The 19,193-nt window shown below is 43.3% G+C and overlaps 1 protein-coding gene across 1 annotated transcript in view; it reads left to right on the forward strand.

Annotated features, from left to right (window-relative positions):
- LOC132209536 (disintegrin and metalloproteinase domain-containing protein 12-like) overlaps positions 1–18,726 on the forward strand; it is a 197,082-nt gene extending 178,356 nt beyond the window's left edge. Inside the window, exons 18-21 of the mRNA XM_059645219.1 lie at positions 6,454–6,568; positions 14,704–14,803; positions 16,912–16,971; positions 18,681–18,726. Of these exons, the coding sequence (XP_059501202.1) occupies positions 6,454–6,568; positions 14,704–14,803; positions 16,912–16,971; positions 18,681–18,726 (321 nt within the window). The remainder of the gene's footprint in view (positions 1–6,453; positions 6,569–14,703; positions 14,804–16,911; positions 16,972–18,680) is intronic.
- Positions 18,727–19,193: the final 467 nt, after the last annotated feature.

Consider the following 19,193-nt stretch of genomic DNA (forward strand, 5'->3'; position numbering starts at 1 on the left):
ACCTGAGGAGGTAGGGGAAGCCCTAAATGAGTTTTTTGCTTCTGTCTTTATGAAAGAAACCAACTTTGTAGTGAATGAAACCTTTGAAGAGCAGGTGTGCATGCTGGAATGGATAGAGATAGAGGAAGCTGATGTGCTGAAAATTTTGTCAAACATTAAGATTGACAAGTCGCCAGGCCCGGATCAGATTTGTCCTCGGCTGCTTTGGGAAGCGAGAAATGCAATTGCTTCGCCACTTGCGAAGATCTTTGCATCCTCGCTCTCCACTGGAGTCGTACCTGAGGACTGGAGAGAGGCAAATGTAATTCCTCTCTTCAAGAAAGGAAATAGGGAAATCCCCGGCAATTATAGACTGGTAAGTCTCACGTCTGTCGTCTGCAAGGTGTTAGAAAGGATTCTGAGGGATAAGATTTATGACCATCTGGAAGAGCATGGCTTGATCAAATACAGTCAACACGGCTTTGTGAGGGGTAGGTCATGCCTTACAAACCTTATCGAGTTTTTTGAGGATGTGACTAGAAAAGTTGATGAGGGTCGAGCTGTGGATGTGGTGTATATGGACTTCAGTAAGGCATTTGATAAGGTTCCCCATGGTAGGCTCATTCAGAAGGTCAGGAGGAATGGGATACAGGGGAACTTAGCTGCTTGGATACAGAATTGGCTGGCCAACAGAAGACAGCGAGTGGTAGTAGAAGGAAAATATTCTGCCTGGAAGTCAGTGGTGAGTGGAGTTCCACAGGGCTCTGTCCTTGGGCCTCTACTGTTTGTAATTTTTATTAATGACTTGGACGAGGGGATTGAAGGATGGGTCAGCAAGTTTGCAGACGACACAAAGGTCGGAGGTGTCGTTGACAGTGTAGAGGGCTGTTGTAGGCTGCAGCGGGACATTGACAGGATGCAAAGATGGGCTGAGAGGTGGCAGATGGAGTTCAACCTGGATAAATGCGAGGTGATGCATTTTGGAAGGTTGAATTTGAAAGCTGAGTACAGGATTAAGGATAGGATTCTTGGCAGCGTGGAGGAACAGAGGGATCTTGGTGTGCAGATACATAGATCCCTTAAAATGGCCACCCAAGTGGACAGGATTGTTAAGAAAGCATATGGTGTTTTGACTTTCATTAACAGAGGGATTGAGTTTAAGAATCGTGAGATCTTGTTGCAGCTCTATAAAACTTTGGTTAGAACGCACTTGGAATACTGCGTCCAGTTCTGGTCGCCGTATTATAGGAAAGATGTGGATGCTTTGGAGATGGTTCAGAGGAGGTTTACCAGGATGCTGCCTGGACTGGAGGGCTTATCTTATGAAGAGAGGTTGACTGAACTCGGTCTCTCTTCACTGGAGAAAAGGAGGAGGAGAGGGGACCTAATTGAGGTATACACGATAATGAGAGGCATAGATAGAGTTGATAGCCAGAGACTATTTCCCAGGGCAGAAATGGCTAGCACGAGGGGTCATAGTTTTAAGCTGGTTGGTGGAAAGTATAGAGGGGATGTCAGAGGCAGGTTCTTTACGCAGAGAGTTGTGAGAGCATGGAATGCGTTGCCAGCAGCAGTTGTGGAAGCAAGGTCATTGGGGTCATTTAAGAGACTGCTGGACATGTATATGGTCACAGAAATTTGAGGGTGCATACATGAGGATCAATGGTCGGCACAACATTGTGGGCTGAAGGGCCTGTTCTGTGCTGTACTGTTCTATGTTCTATGTTCTATGTTCTTAATGTATCCTCTTTGGCTGCAAGTGAGGTCCCAGAAGGCTGGAGAATAGTCAATGTTTTCCTATTGTTTAAGAAGGGTAGCAGGGATAATCCGGGAAATTGCAGGCCTATGAGCCTCACATCGGAGGTAGGACAGTTATTGGTAAAGATTCTCAGGAACAAGATCAATATGCATTTAGAAGCAAATGGACTTATTAGCGACAGACAACATGATTTTGTGCAGGGGAGCTTGTGCCTCACTAACTTGATCAAGCTTTTTGAGGAGGTGACAAAGATGATTGATGAGAGAATAGTTGATGTTGTCAACATGGACTTCAATAAAGCCTTTGACAAGGTCCTTCATGGCAAGACTGGTACAAAAGGTGAAGTCACGTGGCATCAGGGATGAGCTGACAAGATGGATACAGAACTCGCTTAGTCACAGGCAACAGGATGTCACGACAGAAAGATGCTTTTCAGGATGGAGAGTTGTGACTATTGGAGCTCCACAGGAATCAGTGCTGGGACCTCTACTGTTCATGGAATATATAAATGATTTGCAGAAAACGTGGTTGATCCGATTAGTAAGTTTGCAGATGAATCAAAGATTGGTGGAGTTGTGGTTAGTGAGGATGATTGCCTAATGAAGGGAATAGAAAGATACAGACCCTGTAAGTCAAGACTGTTCTAGTGTGGAAGGGCAAAATGTATCAGCACAGGCTTAGAGGGCCAAAGGGCCTGTTCCTGTGCTGTATTGTTCTTTCTTCAGAAGAGCCTACTAGCTGAATCCTTACTGGACTTCACTACAGCTGGCTTTGCCATTAGAAAATGCAGCAAGTTGGGCATGGGAACTCAAGGGCATCCCAATGGAAGTGGACGAGAGATAACAAGGCATAGAGCTGGATGAGCACAGCAGGCCAAGCAGCGTCAGAGTAGCAGGAAGGGTGACGGCTCAGGCCTGGGCACTCCCACCCCTGTCTTCCTGAGCTTGGGGAACACCACTTGAGTTTAGGCACTCACAGCCTCACACAGAGTATATCCTGAGCAGAGGGACAGCCCACAGCAGAAAGCCACAACAAAGCTGAGCCTTGGCCAATGAGCTAAAATGAGGTTGTTGACCTGCTCGCCGAGTTGGCTTATTCTTGTTGAGACATTTCATTACCATGCTAGGTGACATCATCAGTGGAGCCTCCAATGAAGCGATGTTATTCTAGTCGGAATTTATACTGTCCAGTCCATTTTGATGAGTAGCATCATTTCTGGTTTTGCTCTGTATGGGTTTGTGTATGGGGTCCAATTCTACGTGTTTGTTGATTGCATCACAGATGGAGAACCATGCGTCTAGGAATTCCCATGCAAGCCTATGTTTGGCTTGGGCTACCATGGTTACCTTGTCCCAGTTAAACTGATGGCCTTCATTGTCTGAATGTACCAATATTAAGGAGATTTTGCTGCTAGTTGATTTTCATGTATTTCGCTGGCTAGTTTCCTTTCAGCTGCAGCAGAGTTACTGATGGAGAGAAGACTCTGCACCAGTTTAAACCTAATATTCTCAAGGGAAGGCAGAGGGTGAAATAGCAGCAGGAACACCAATGTCTCCTCTAAGCAAGAGACACAGTTTACCTCAGGTGATAATGTTTAGTGTCAGAACCACAGAAATGGCCCTGCATGTGCACAAGGTGAGGTAGATGTGAGGTCAGATCCTGTCAGTTACAAAGTTCTGGTAGGTGAGGTGGTCCGGAACAAACATGTAGATCACCTGAAAGCTGTTACCTCGCAAACAGGGCAGGACACTGGATGCATAGAACAGCCAGAAAGACCTGTCAAAAACTCTAGGTTCTCCCCCTCCATCTAGTGTTGATGAAACCTCAGAGTCTGAGATGCTGTGGGCGCTTGAAACAGGCTACAGTCCCGTACACACCGTCCATGTCTGAATCAGAGTCAGCGGCACCAGACCTGCAGTGAAAACATCCCAGGAGAAGCCAAAAGGAAAAGAACAGATTTACAGCCTTGGATATGGAAGCGGGAGAGGGTGGAATGTAGTGATTGGAACAAGAGTCAGGTGGATCTCATTAGCTGTGATATCCCTAATTGGGGCAGTTACCCTGGGTCAACCAGGGAGCCCTAGCTGACAGATATAAACAGGAGATTCAGAGATTCTCCTGGTTTGAGGGACAGCCTCTGAACTGGATGGTCAGAGCCCACATTCTTAGCACATGTAAATAAAAGATGACTTGGTAACAAGATACCAGCCCCTGTGCAGTGATTTCACCTCCAAACCAACAGAAAAATGCGTCCCAGGAGTGTTCAGCCTGGGGCTTCCTTCTTATCCAGTAGAATCTTGGATAGGGTTGTGTGGGCGGGCATGTGGGAGAAACAGAGCATTTGCTCACTGCCACCCGATAAGAGATAGAGAGTGAGAGTGAGGATGGGAGTTAGTGAGTGTGAGGGAGGGAGTGAGTGAATGTGAGAATGGAGTCAGTGAGTGAGGGAAGGAGGGAGACAGTGTGAGGATGGGAGTGAATGTGAGGGAGGGAGAGACTGACTGAAGAGGATAGGTTGAAGAAGTTGGGACTGATTTCATTGGAGCAAAGAAGTCTGAGAACAGATTCATGAGTGGGCTGGACAGAATAGATAGGGAGAAGCCATTCTTGCTTGTTAGAGAAAAAACATGATTAAATAGATTTAAATTCACAAGCAAATGAAGCAAAGGTGATGTGAGAAAAAACACTTTCACTCCAAGTGTAGTTAGGCTGTGGAATGCACCAGCTAGAAATATGGGGGAGGCAGGTTCAATTGGGGCATTTAAGAGAGGCAGACGGTGATTATTTTAGTCGTTACAATGCACAGGATATTAGGAAAAGGCAGGAGATTGATTGGTGTGGCATGATGGGCTGAATAGCTTTCTGAACCATAGCAATTCTGAGAGTCTGTAATTCTGAGAATGAAAGTGAGTAGGGTGAGAGAGAAAGCAATTATGAGAGTGCGTGTGAGAGCAAAGGGCATGTTAGATTCCTTAAATAAGGGGAACAAACTGCTCACAATATTCCAGCTGTGGTCTGACTAGTGCCTTTAACAGTTTAATAAAGACCAACATTCCATTTGCTTCCCTAATTACCTGTTGACCTTGAATGTTTGTGATTCAAGGATGAGGGCTGCCAAATCCTTCTGTTCTGTTGCTTTCTGCAGTCTTTCCCCATTTAAATAATATTCATCTCCTCTGTTCCTGCCAAAATTCATAAGCTCACATTTTCCTACATTATATTATATCCGCCATGTCTTTTCCCATTCCCCTAATCTGCCTGTATCCCTCTGCAGACTCTTTGCATTACCTTCAGCACATGTCTTCCCACCTATTATTGTCATTCACTAACTTGGTGACACTTTCCTCATCCAAGTCATTAATATATATTGTAAATAATTGTGGCCCTAGCAATGATCCCCGTGACACTCTACTAGTTACAGAATTCCATCTGAAAATGCCCTCATTATCATAATTTTCTGACTTCTATTAGTTAATATATTCTCTATTTATGTGCTACAGCCAAAACCATGGGCTTTTATCTTTAGAAGTAACCTCACATTTGGTCATTTATAAAGTGCCTTTTGTAGTTGAGAATGTTCAGACTGGCCATGATCTCATTGAATGGTGAACATACTTGTTGGACTGAATATTTGCTTCTATGTGTTCTTATCTCACAATTTTCTTATGAACATGCTTATTTTTAATGTATCTGCAGAAGATTTTACAGTGTTTTTAATGTTTTTGCTATGTTTTATATTCACTTTCCTTGCCAGTATTTGAGGAAGGGTCACTGGACCCGAAACATTAACTCTGTTTTCTCCTCCACAGATGCTGCCAGACCAGCTGAGCTTTTCCAGCGACTTTGTTTTTGTTCCTGATTTACAGCGTCTGCAGTTCTTATGGTTTTTATTTTGATCCTCTTTTTCTGTATTCTACAAACCTCCCAATCCACAGGTTTACTGCTATTTTTGGTAACTTTATAGACCTTTACTTTGAATCTTATACAATCCTGAAATTCATTTTTGCCCACAGTTGACTGACTTTTTGAGGTTATGCACCTTAAGGGAATGTACAGATGCTATAAGTTATTTAAAGATTATCCATTGCCCGTGTACAGTCAATCCTTTTATTATATTATCCAAACCACTTCAGCCAATGAGTGCCTCATGTTTTCATAACGTCTCTGATTCACATTTCACTCCCTTGCTTCAAACTGAACTCCCTCCCCTTCAAACATAATCAACAATTCCATCATATTGTGGGCACTTATCCTGAAAAGTACATTTTTCAACAAGGTTGAAAAGGTTTTCTCACTCCAGAATACATGATCTAAAATAGCCTGACCTCCTGTCAGCACCTCGTTGTACTGCTATGGAAAACCATGCTGAAAATACCCCAGGAACTCATTGTCCGTGTGCTCAATTCACTTCCCCAGTCTCAATGCAGATTGCAGTCCCCCAGGATAACTGTGGTCCCCATGCTACATACTTCTTTCATCTGGTGAAGATCATGTACCCACTCTCACTGCTATTTATTTGTTGGTCTATAAATCAATTCCAACCAATGACTGCTGCCTGCTGCTGTTTCTTAATTCCATGCAAAGGAGATTCAACACATTGCTTTCCTATCTGAGATCCTCCCTGACCAATGGACTGAGTCCACCCCTTACGATCAGAGCCTGATCCCCTTTTCCTTACTTGTTGTCCCTAAACATTGAATATCCCTTTGTTTCAGGTTTGTAACAGTAAGGGGAACTGTCACTGTGAATTGGGATGGGCTCCTCCACACTGTGATGTTGAAGGCATAGGTGGCAGTATTGACAGTGGGCCCATGATGTATCCGCTACCAGGTAATCATTTCGGTTCCTGTGCTCTTTCTTGTCCGCACTTTTTTCCTGTGTCTTTCTTTACTTTTGAACAACACATCTCTTCCAACTGAACAGAATGGGAAGGCAACCAACCTGGTAGTGTAAGGGAGTAGTGAGCCACATGGAAACTGTATGGGGAAGAGAGAGAGGGCTGTGGGAGTGAGCAGTGTGGGTGGTAACTGATGTAGAGTGGGGACAGAAAAAAGAGTGTGAGCAAATGACTGAGAGAAGGAGACATTGGGTGAAGGTGAGAGAAATCACCAGGGGAGGAAACAGGAGATATTATTTCAAAACAGCAGAGAGCTGTAGCTTGGAGGTTAGGGAAAACATACAGGGCTGTATTCTTCAGGGTTTACAGTACAAGGCTGTATTGTTCAGGGTTTAGGGACAGCATACAGGGCTGTACTAGTAATCCAGAGACCCAGACAATGTTCTAGGGACCTGGGTTTGAATCCTGCCACGACAGAAGGTGGAATTTGAATTCAAAAATATTATTAATCCATTGTCAATTCTTGAGGAAAACACACCTGATTCACTCATGTCTTTTATGGAAGGGAGCTGCCATCCTTACCTAGTCTGGCCTACATGTGACTCTAGAAGCACAGCAATGTAGCTAACTCTTTCAGAGAGTGAGAACATAGATGGGAATGTTTTTAGTTAGTTATTGCAGCGATGAAAATTAAGAGAGTTGCATGATTTAGAAAATGATGAAGTCCGTTGTGGCCATCTGGGAAAGAAGAAGTATCAAGTGTTTGAGAGATAGTAGGAACTGCAGATGCTGGAGAATCTGCGATAGATGTAGAGCTGGATGAACGCAGCAGGCCAAGCAGCATCAGAGGAGCAGGAAGGCTGACGTTTCGGGCCTAGACCTTCTTCAGAAATGGGGGATGGGGCTTCTGAAATAAACAGGGAGAGAGGGGGAGATGGATAGAAAATGGATAGAGAATGTAGGTTGAGAGGATACAGACAGGTCAAAGAGGCGGAGATGGAGCCAGTAAAGATGAGTGCAGGTGGGGAGGTAGGGAGGAGATAGGTAATTCCAGGGAGGATAGACAGGTCAAGGGGGCGGGATGAGGCTGGTAGGTAGGTGATGGGGATGCGGCTTGAGGTGGGAGGAGGGGATAGGTGGGAGGAAGGACAGGTTAGGTAGGCGGGGTCAGGCTGGGTTGGTTTTGAGATGCAGTGGAGAGAAGGGAGATTCTGAAGCTTCTGAAGTCCACATTGATACCATTGGGCTGCAGGGTTCCCAAGCAGAATGAGAGGTGCTGTTCCTGCAGCCTTCGGGTGGCAGCATTGTGGCACAGCAGGAGGCCCAGGATGGACATGTCATCTGAGGAACGGGAGGGGGAGTTGAAATGGTTCGCGACTGGGAGGTGCAGTTGTTTAGTGTGAACCTCCTTCCCTAAAGGACATTAGGGAATAGTTAGCATAGGAGCCTAATGTACAGCAGTAGAAATTGAGTCAGCATTGTAGAAATTCACCAAGGCTCTTTTGATAGCACCTTCCAACTCTGGAAGGTCAAAGGCAGCAGATACATGGGAACACCACCATCTGCAGCTTTCTCTCTAAGTCACACATCAAATCCAAAGACATTCAAGTTCTATAAGATTCTAGTCAGAGCATTCCAAAGTCATACAACTCACTGAGAAAAACAACCCTTCCTCATCTCTGTCCTAAAAGGATGACGCCCCCTCTTTAAACATTGCTTCATCGTTCTGAACATCTTTCCCACATCTTCCTTGTCCAGGCCCTTCAGAATCTTATACACTTAAATCTACTCACCCATCACTCTTCTAAATGCCATAAGAACATAAGACATAGTCGTGGAAGTAAGGCCATTCGGCCCATTGTGTACACTCGCCATTTAACCATGGCTGATGGGCATTTCAACTCCACTTCCCTGCATTCTCCCCATAGCCCTTGATTCCTTGTTAGATCAAGAATTATCAATCTCTGCCTTGAAGACATTTAATGTCCTGGCCTCCACTGCACTCCGTGGCAATGAACTCCACAGGCCCATCACTCTCTGGCTGAAGAAATGTCTCCTCATTTCCACTCTAAATTTACCCCTTCTAATTCTAAGGCTGTACCCACAGGTCCTAGTCTCCCCGCCTAACGGAAACAATTTCCCAGCATCCACCCTTTCTCAGCCATGCATTATCTTGTAAATTTCTATTAGATCTCCCCTCAACCTTCTAAACTCTAATGAATACAGTCCCAGGATCCTTAGCCGTTCATCATACATTAAACCTACCATTCCAGGGATCATCCGTGTGAATCTCTGCTGGACACGCTCCAGGACTAGTATGTCCTTCCTGAGGTGTGGGGCCCAAAATTGGACACAGTATTCTAAATGGGGCCTAACTAGAGCCTTATAAAGCCTCAGAAGCACATCGCTGCTTTTATATTCCAACCCTCTTGAGATAAACGACAACATTACATTTGCTTTCTTAATTACGGACTCTACCTGCAAGATAACCTTTAGAGAATCCTGGCCCAACAGTCCCAGATCCCTTTGTACTTCTGCTTTGCGAATTTTGTCCAGTGGAAAATGCCAGTGGAAGCAAGCCCATCCCATGCAGTCTTCTCAAGTAAAACAACCCACTCTCAGTCATCAATGCAGTAAGCACCCTTCAACTTGCCTCCAACACATTTACATTTAAGTAGTAGACCAAAATTGCACACAGTATTTGAGATGTGATCTTACTAATACAGTGTATAAATAAAACCTACATTACATCTTCACGTACGTGTTGCCTGTGAAATTCACGATCATGCCTTCACTCCCGTCATTGCAGTCAATGATGTTAATTGTAAAATGTCGAGGCCTTAGCACAGACCGCTGTAGGATTTGTCATGCGGCGAGAAGTGGGGGGTTTGATGTGGTGGTGGTTGGAGATTGAACTCCTCTGATAATTAAATCAAACCCCATGTAGCATAGCTACAAATTGAGGGGTGATAGATTTAAGACAGATGTCAGAGGCAGGTTCTTTACTCAGAGAGTGGTAAGGGCGTGGAACGCCCTGCCTGCCAATGTAGTTAACTCAGCCACATTAGGGGCATTTAAACAGTCCTTGGATAAGCATATGGATGATGATGGGATAGTGTAGGGGGAGGGGCTTAGATTAGTTCACAAGTCAGTGCAACATCGAGGGCCGAAGGGCCTGTTCTGCACTGTATTGTTCTATGTTCTATGTTCTTTGTCCCCAATCTGTTAAGATGGAAGTAGAGGTTCTCTTCTACAGCTAAATCCAAAACACCCAGAGAAGCTCGCCTTGATCCTCGTAATCTATTAAAAGAGTGGTTAAAAGTAAGAAAATCACTGACTTCCACTTTATAAGGAACAAGTAACAACTTATTTATTTCACCCTAACAATGAACAAACTAACAGAATTACTAACAAACCAAATAATTCCCACCTAAATACTAACTATTGCCGAAGTTAACACAATCTATCAGAATGCTATTCAAATAAGCACAAGTATCACCTATATAAACCCAAATTAAAACTCACCACACAGAATTTGTTTTTTGGTACGGTCTGTCTTCTGTGATCTCATGCCACAAATGCCTTTCTTCTGCTGATTCTGCTGTCAGAGGTGTTTTCTCTGTAATTTCTTCTGTGAGGACTCTGAGGTAGAAATGCTTTTTGATGGTGCTTTTTTACAGAGCTTAATGATTTTGTGCGAGAGCTAGGTTTATTTCTCAGATGTTGGTTCGCTCTGACCCTGATTTTCAAAAACCCTCTCCTTGTTTACCTTGGATGACATATCAATTTTCTTACAATAGCATTGGTCTGAGGTTGTCAAAACAAGTGCTCCTGAGATGCTGCTTGGCCTGCTGTGTTCATCCAGCCTCACATTTTATTATCTTGGAATTCTCCAGCATCTGCAGTTCCCATTATCTCAGATTTATATTCAATTGGCTTTCACACTTGTTACCAAAACATCAAAACAAGCATGAGGTTTCCACTCACAAAGCCAATTGATGCACGTTTCAATTTTTAGAACTGTCTGTATGATTTTCCAGCTGCTTACAAACACTTCTTCCATGTAAAACTCCAAGCTTAGAAATGTACTTTACTTCTTAAAGGGACCACACACTCTACACAACTTCATAACACCTCGCCTCTTAAGAAAACTGAATGAACCATTATTGTGCAAAGATGGCTTCTTTTTTAACATCTTAACACCATTGTCATGAGACGCGTAGGTCAGTGATGTAAAGTTTCATACTATCATATAACATATTATATAACATTGGACTATACCAGTTCTACCTTTCTGTTTCTTTATTCATGCACAGATTGAAGGCATCACCGGCTAGGCAGCATTTATTGTCCATCCCTAATTGCCCAGAAGGCAGTTAAGAGTCAACTACATTGCTGTGGGTCTGGCGTTACATGTAGGCCAGACCAGGTGAGGATAACAGTTTCCTTCCCTCGAGGACATTAGTGAAGCAGATGTGCTTTGTCAACAATCGACAATAGATTCACGGTCATCATTAGACTCTTAATTCCAATACTTATTGAACTCAAATTCCTCCATTTGCCACGGCAGGATTCAAACCTGGGACCCCAGAATGTTAGCTGGGTCTCTGGATTAACAATGAGGCAATAATACCACTAGGCCATTGCCTCCCATACCTTATCTACACATTTTCTTTTAAACCCACGATAACCGCATCTGCTATAACATTTTTACAACCTGCAACATGTGCAATCTGTAAATTAAAAGCCTGTAACATAAGCCTTCAAAAAATAGTCTTGTATTCTCATCCTTAAATCTTTCCAAAAAGATGAGAAGGTTGTAGTCTGTACACATAACAGTCTCTGAAGCATTGATTGCAATATAAACAGTAAAATGTTAGGAGGCCGGTGCCATACTCAATAACTGTCTCTGAGTGATGGAGTATTTTCTATCGTCTTGAATTTCTTTGAAAAATAACCGGTCATCCTCAGTTCCAACCCCTAATCACTGGTGTCTACAGTGACTTTAAAGAGTTTTGAGAAATTTGGTGTGGCTAAAACTGGCACGGTTGTTAAATGGCTTTTTCATTCTCAAATGCTTCCTAGCATTGTTCTATTCACCAAAATCTTATGTTCTTCTTTTGCAAATCCACCAGCAGTACCACCATGGCACAAACTTCTGGGTGAATCTACTCAGCCCCAGAAATTGAAGCACCTCTTTCTTAAAGCATGGCCTTGGAAATTCCTCGATGGCCGTTGTCTTCACATTGCTCAGGTCATCCTTCCATGTCCAATGTTGTGTCCCAAGGACATCATTTCTGTCTTCACAAATTCAGTTTTTGCTAAATGTATAACCATTTTTGCCTCACATAGTCTTTCAAAGAACACTGCCAAATGCACCATGTGTTATAGAACATAGAACATAGAAAAGTACAGCACAGTACAGGCCCTTCAGCCCATGATGTTGTGCCGTGGAATAATCCTAATCCAAAAATAAAATAACCTAACCTACATTCCCCTCAATTCACTGCTGTCCATGTACATGTCCAGCAGTCGCTTAAATGTCACTGATGACTCCGTTTCCATGACTACCACAGGTAAACTATTCCATGCGCTCACAACTCTCTGGGTGAAGAACCTCCCTCTGACGTCTCCTCTATACCTTCCTCCTAACACCTTAAAACTATGACCCCTCGTAGCAGTCAATCCTGCCCTGGGGAAAAGTCTCTGGCTATCGACTCTATTCATGCCTCTTTCCATGAATGACTAAAGATCACCATGTCATCCATATAGACAGCACAAGCAGCCAATCCTACCACAACTCTGTTCATTAGTCTTTGAAATAAGGCTGGCATGTTCTTCATTCCAAAGAGCATTACTTTAAATTGATATAACCCATTGGGGATTACAAACGCAGAAACTTCTTGTACTGTCTCTGAAAAAGTTACTTCAAAGAACAAAGAAAATTACAGCACAGTAACAGGCCCTTCGGCCCTCCAAGCCTGCACTGATCGAGATCCTCTGTCTAAGCCAATAACTTCCAATAACTTTATGATATAAGTGGCTTGTCCAACTTTTCCCACACAGTCCTCCAGCCTTGGAATTGGGTATGAGTCTGATTTCGTTATTGAGATGATCTTCCGAGAATCCATGGAGAAGCGTTGAGTACTATCAATACGATTGATGAACTCCACTCACTTTAACTCAGCTCCATGATGTTCTCTTGGAGTATCGCTTCTACTTATTTCTGCACCTGTGCGGCTTTGAGAGAATTAAGCCTGTAAGAGTATTGTTTTATTGGAACAGCATTCTCTACTTCAACTTCACATATTATATTAGTCCTCCCCATTCTATTCCTACATTTTTCTGTAACAAGTCTTTCATTCAGTTCTCTGTTCCTGAGACAGTTAGCTCACTATCTGATCACATTCTCCAAGGATTTCCTAATTATTTAATTTTATACATTTTGAGACATGCAAATCATCTGGATTTGATTCCTCACTCCAAGAAGCAGTAACTAGTACCTGTTCCTCCGGTTCCCTTTCCCTGTCGTAGTAAGGTTTCAGTATATTCACATTACAGACTCAATAAAGTTTTTTTTTCTTCTCTGGCATCTTTACCAGATAATTTACTTGACTCAACTTCTTCTCAATCTGATAGGGATTACTAAACCTTGCTTTGAAGAAATCTGCTACCACTGGTAACAACACCACTGCATTATCCCAACGGGCAAAAGGTCAGAATTTTGGATTTCTTATCTGTTCTTGCTTCATAGATGCTGTGCTCCTTTTAGATGTTGTCTAGCTAATTCACTGACTCTGGTTAATCTTCCTCTCACCTCAGATACATAGTACAATGGTGAGTTTTGGACCAATCAACTTTTGCTTAACTCATTTTATAGGCCTTCTTACTTCATGTCCAAATTTCAACTCAAATGTAATAAATTGAATTGATTTATTTGGGGTATTTGTCATGGCAAATATTATAAATGGGACATCTTTATTCTAATCGTTTGATGAACACTGGCAACAAGCTCTCAGCATGGTCTTTAGGTCTGATGCTACCTTTCCAATGCTGCCTGGGATTCAGGATAATATATACTTGATTTAAAGTGTTTGATGCCTAAACCTTTGGCTTTATGGAGGGCACTTGCACAATCAATCGTAACCCATGTGAAAGATTCTTCAAATGTGGGAATTGGCATCAAAAGCACTGGTTTTATTACTGCCACAGATAGCAAAGTGTAGAGCTGAATGAACGCAGCAGGCCAAGCAGCATCTTAGGAGCACAAAATCTGACGTTTCGGGCCTAGAACCTTCATCAGAAAAGGGGGAGGGGGCGAGGGTTCTGAAATAAATAGGGAGGGAGGGGGAGGCAGATCGAAGATGGACAGAGGAGAAGATAGGTGGAAGGAGACAGACAAGTTAAAGGGGCAGGGATGGAGCCAGTAGAGGTGAGCGTAGGTGGGGAGGTAGGGAGGGAATAGTCCACCTCCCCCCTCTCCCTGTTTATTTCAGAACCCTCTTCCCATTCCCCTTTTCTAATGAAGGGTCTAGGCCCGAAACATCAGCTTTTGTGCTCCTAATATTCTGCTTGGCCTGTTGTATTCATCCAGCTCCACACTTTGTTATCTTGGATTCTCCAGCATCTGCAGTTCCCATTATCTCTCATACATTTGAGCAAGAGATTCTGGAATGTGCTTTACTTTATTATTTTACATTTAAGAATAACCAATTGGCTAAACTAATTAGTGCTTCAAAGAAATTTGTTTTTTACATGAAGTGAATTTGAGTTGTATTGTTTAGGATATTTATCACAATAAATATTTATCCTCTGAAACTGTTAACAGGCTACATTAACAAATCTTTACAATTCCATTGGAAAAGGTTGTCAGATAACATACAGTATAAGATGGGGAAACTTTGCCAGGAAGACCAGAGGAGTTGTCAATTATTGAGCTGGAGAAAGCCTGTAGAAAGCTACAGCACAGACAAATTCAGGAGTCCTTGTTCATGAATCATAAAAACTAACATCCAAGCTCACTGCGCAATGTTGAAGCCAAAAAGAGTGTGAACCTTTTTTGGTTCCTCATTGAGGGATTTCAGAGCACAATGACCTGAGGAAAACGGTCTCCTATGTTATCACACAGTGGGGGCATGTAGAGATCAGACAGCCAGCATTTCTCCTAAACTTAAAGAAGTAAAAATGAAGTTTATAAGACTCCCTGGCAAGGCCCTGCTGACTCTGAGGTACTGAAAAATTGCTTCCTACTCAAGTTCTGTTTAATTCAGAGCAATACCCTAAGAAGGGAGCCCAATTCTCTTCATTGTTGGGAACTGCACCTCTTCCTTGAGTATAGGAGTTAGGAAGTCATGTTTCAATTGGACTGGAGATTGGTTAGGCCACTTTCAGAATACTGCGCGCAATTCTGGTCTCCCTGCTACAGAAAGGATGTGTGAAACTTGAAAGAGTTCAGAAGAAATTTACAAGTATGTTGCCAGGGTTAGAGGTTTTTAGCTATAGCGAATGGCTGAATAGGTGGGGCTGTTTTCCTGGGCTGACGGTTGACCTTACGGAAGGTTTATAAAATCAGAAGGGACATGGATAGGGTAAATAGGCAAGGTCTTTCCCTGGGGTGGGGGAGTCCAAAACTAGAAGGCGCACATTTATGGTGAGAGGGGAAAGATTTAAAAGGGATCTACGGGACAACTTTTTCAGTTGCTGCCAGAGGAGGCGGTGAAGGCTGCTATAATTACAACATTGAAAAGGTGTTGAACAATACTAGTTTGAAGGGTTAATGGCCAAATGCTGGCAAATGTGACAGGATTCATTCAGGATATCCAATCGGCATTGACAAATTGGACTAAAGGGTTTGTTTCTGTGCTGAAAAGCTCTATGACTCCATGCCCTGGAACTAAGATAACTGACCTCCAACAACCAAAACCATTTTCCTCTGTGTCAGGTATGACACCATCCAGCAGAGAGTTTGTCCCCTGATACCCAATCATTCTGGCTTTGCAAGGGCTCCGTGATGCTATAGTCTGTCATACGTAGCTGTGATGTCAAGGGCTGTCATACTCACCTCACTTCTGGAATTCAGCTCTTATCTCCATGTTTGTACCAAGGCTGTAATGAGGTCAGGAGCTGAGTGGTCCTGGCAGAACCCAAACTGGGTGTAATTGAGCAGGTTATTGCTGAGCAAGTGCTATCAGGTGCTGCCTGATAGCACTGTTGATTAAAGCTTCCATCACTTTTCTTTCATTCATTCGCGGGACGAAGGTGTCACTGGCTAGACAACATTTAGTGCCTGACCCTAATTGTCCAGAGGCCAGTTGAGAGTCAACCACATTGCTGTGGGTCTGGAGTCACATGTAGGCCAGACCAGGTAAGGATGGCAGTTTCCTTCCCTGAAGGAATTTAGCGAGCTAGATGGGTTTTTCTGACAATCGGCAATGGATTCACAGTCATCATTAGGTTCTTTATTCCAGAGATTTATTGAATTCAAATTCCACAACCTGCCATGGCAGATTTGAACCTGGGTCCCCAAAGCATTATCTGGGTCTCTCGGTTAACAGCCCAGCAATAATACCACTAGGCCAACACCTCCCCAATACTGATGATAGAGAGGAGACTGATGGGACGGTAATTGGCCAGGGTGGATTTGTCCTGCTTTTTGTGCATAGGACATACTTGGACAATTTTCCACATTGTCGAGTAGATCCCTGTGTGAGAACTGTTCTGAACAGCTTAGTGAGGGAGCAGCAAGTTCTGGAGCACAAGTCTTCTGTATTACTGCCAGAATGTTTTCAAGCCCATGTCCTTCGCAATATAGTGTCTCCAACTGTTTCTTGATATCATGCAGAGTGATTCAAATTGGCTGTAGACTGGTGTCTCGAATGCTGGGAACCACTGGAGCAGGACGAGATGGATCATTCCCTTAGCAATTGTGGCTGAAGATAGCTGTGAGTGTTTCAGGCTTAGCTTTTGCACTGATGTTCTGGGCTCTTCTATCATCAAGAATGGGGACACTCGTAGAGCCTCGTCCACCAGTGAGTTGTTGAATTGTCTGCCACCATTCATGGCTGGATGTGGCAGGACTGCAGAGCTTCGATCTGACCTGTTGGGGGTTGAACTGCTCTACCATGTCTGTAGGTTCTTGCTTGTACTCTTTGGCACACGAGCAGTCCTGTGATTAACACTGCCAGACACTGTAGAATTCTAATGTGTTCTTAGAGGTACTGATAGAGGGAAGTACTCTTACTTCAATCTGAACCACAATCTCAAACCCAGAGTGTCTCACAGTATGGATCAGAATCCCACATGTGTCAAAATTGATTCTGTTTGTTCCCGTCTACAGTTGCGACACCAGAGACAACAAATGCAAGAGGCATTCAGACAAGTACTTCAATACATTCAAGTGAGTAATCTCCCCAATAAGCCATTCAAATTTACTAAACATTCCATAATCAATATTTATTCACAATCTCTCTCCATTCCAAATAAGCATATTGGTTATAAAATGATTCATTTCAAATGCTCACCCAAAATGCTCACTCGCACATTGTTGTACAGTGTGACTATCACTGTCACTAACTAAAACCTGTGAGACACAATATAATTATCATTCCTTGACATTCAATTATATTACCATCACTGATTTGACTACTATCAATATCCTTTTGGTGAACATGGACCAAAAATCAGCTGGACTCACCAGATAAACACAGTGGGTTGAAACATAGGTCAGAGGCTAAGAACCATGCGGCGAGTAACTCAATACTGCATAGGAAACGGCCCTTGGCTCTCCAAGCAAAGTCACCTCCTGACTCCCCAGTCCCTGTTCATCATCTCTAAAGCACTAGTCAGGAGTGAGATGGAACATTCTCCACATGCCTGGATGGGTGCAACCTTGTGCACAAATGTTGTGCATTCATCAGTGAACATCAGCTTTTGTGCTCCTGAGATGCTGCTTGGCCTGCTGTGTTCATCCACCCTCACATTTTATTATCTTGGATTCTCCAGCATCTGCAGTTCCCATTATCACTGATACCATCTTCCTATGTGTCAGCTCTGACTCCAATCAGCAGAGAGATTCCCTTGGATGAAGAGTTTTTGCTCAAATCGTTAACTTTCCTGACCTCGGATGCTGTCTTACATGTTGTGCTCTTCCAGCCTCACATTTTGGACTCTGGCTTCAGGCATCTGTGTCCTTCTTGTCACCTTACCCTCAGATACCATTTATTTCGGGTTTGCTAGGGCTAGTTGATGCTGCACTCTGTCAAATGTGAACTTGATGTCAAGGGCTGTTACTCACACCTCACCTCTGGAATTCTGCTCTTTTCATCATGTTTGGAATATGGCTGCAATGAGATCACTTTACAGGTGATTGAGAATAGAAAAGTGGGATGGTAACTGGCCGGGTTGGATTTGTCCTGCTTTTTCTGTCCAGGACATACTTGGGCAATTCCTCAGTTTGTTAGGTAGATACCAGTGTTGTAACTGTACTGGAGCAGCTTGGATAGGAGAGCAGCAAGTTCTGGAGCACAAGTCATCAGTACTATTGCCAGAATGTTGTCAGAGCCAATACATTTTGCTGTATCCAGTAGCTCCAACTGTTTCTTGATTTCACACTGAGTGATTGAATTTGGCTGTAGATTAGTATCTGTCATGCTGGGGGACAATGGAGAAAGCCAAGATGGATCATTCAGTTGGCAGTTCTGGCTGACGACTACAGTGAATTCATCAGGTTTATCTTTTGCACTGGTGTGCTGGGCTCTTCCATCACTGAGATGGGAATATTTGTGAGGCCTCCTTATCCACTCAGTTGTTGAATAATCCCCCACCATTTAAAACTAGATATGGTAGGATTGCAGAGCTTCGATCTAATCCATTGGCTGTGGAATTTGTGATCTATCTCAATAGGTTTTTGTTTTACTGTTTGGCACACGAGCAGTCCTGTGACTAACATTGCCAGACACTGCTGAATTTTAATGGGTTCTCAGAAGTAGTGACGGAGACAGAAACTCTTATTTCAATCTCAACCTGAATCTCACACCCAGAGTGTCTCGGTATATGGAGCAGAATGCCACATTTATCGACATTGATTCTGTTTGTTCTTTTCCACAGCTATGCCACCAGAGACAACAGATACAGTGATTCCAAGAGAAGTTGACACAAGTACTTCAATATATTCAAGTGAGTAATCTCCCCAATAAACCTTCCAAATTTACTAAACATTCCATAATCAATATTTATTCACAATCTTTATCCATTCCAAATAAACAGATTGGCTACAGAATGATACATTCCAAATGCTCAACCCTGTCAGTGGCACATTGTTATACACTGTGACTGTCACTGGCATTAACTAAAAACTATCACGAGTGAGATGGAACATTGTCCACATGCCTGGATGGGTGCAACCTTGTGAACAAATGTTGTGCAGTCATTAGTGAACATCACCCCTTCTGACATTACAATGGAGTGAAGGTAATCAATAAAGCAGCTGCAGATGGTTGGGCCTAGGACACTACCGTGAGAACCTCCTGCAGAGATCCGGGTAGACAGGGTAATGAAGAAGGCGTTTGATATACTTTCTGGTTAGTGCATTGAGTTGAGCAGTTGGGACGTCATGTTGCA

The sequence above is a fragment of the Stegostoma tigrinum genome, chromosome 1 (assembly GCF_030684315.1).
Source record: "Stegostoma tigrinum isolate sSteTig4 chromosome 1, sSteTig4.hap1, whole genome shotgun sequence".
NCBI lineage: Eukaryota > Metazoa > Chordata > Chondrichthyes > Orectolobiformes > Stegostomatidae > Stegostoma > Stegostoma tigrinum.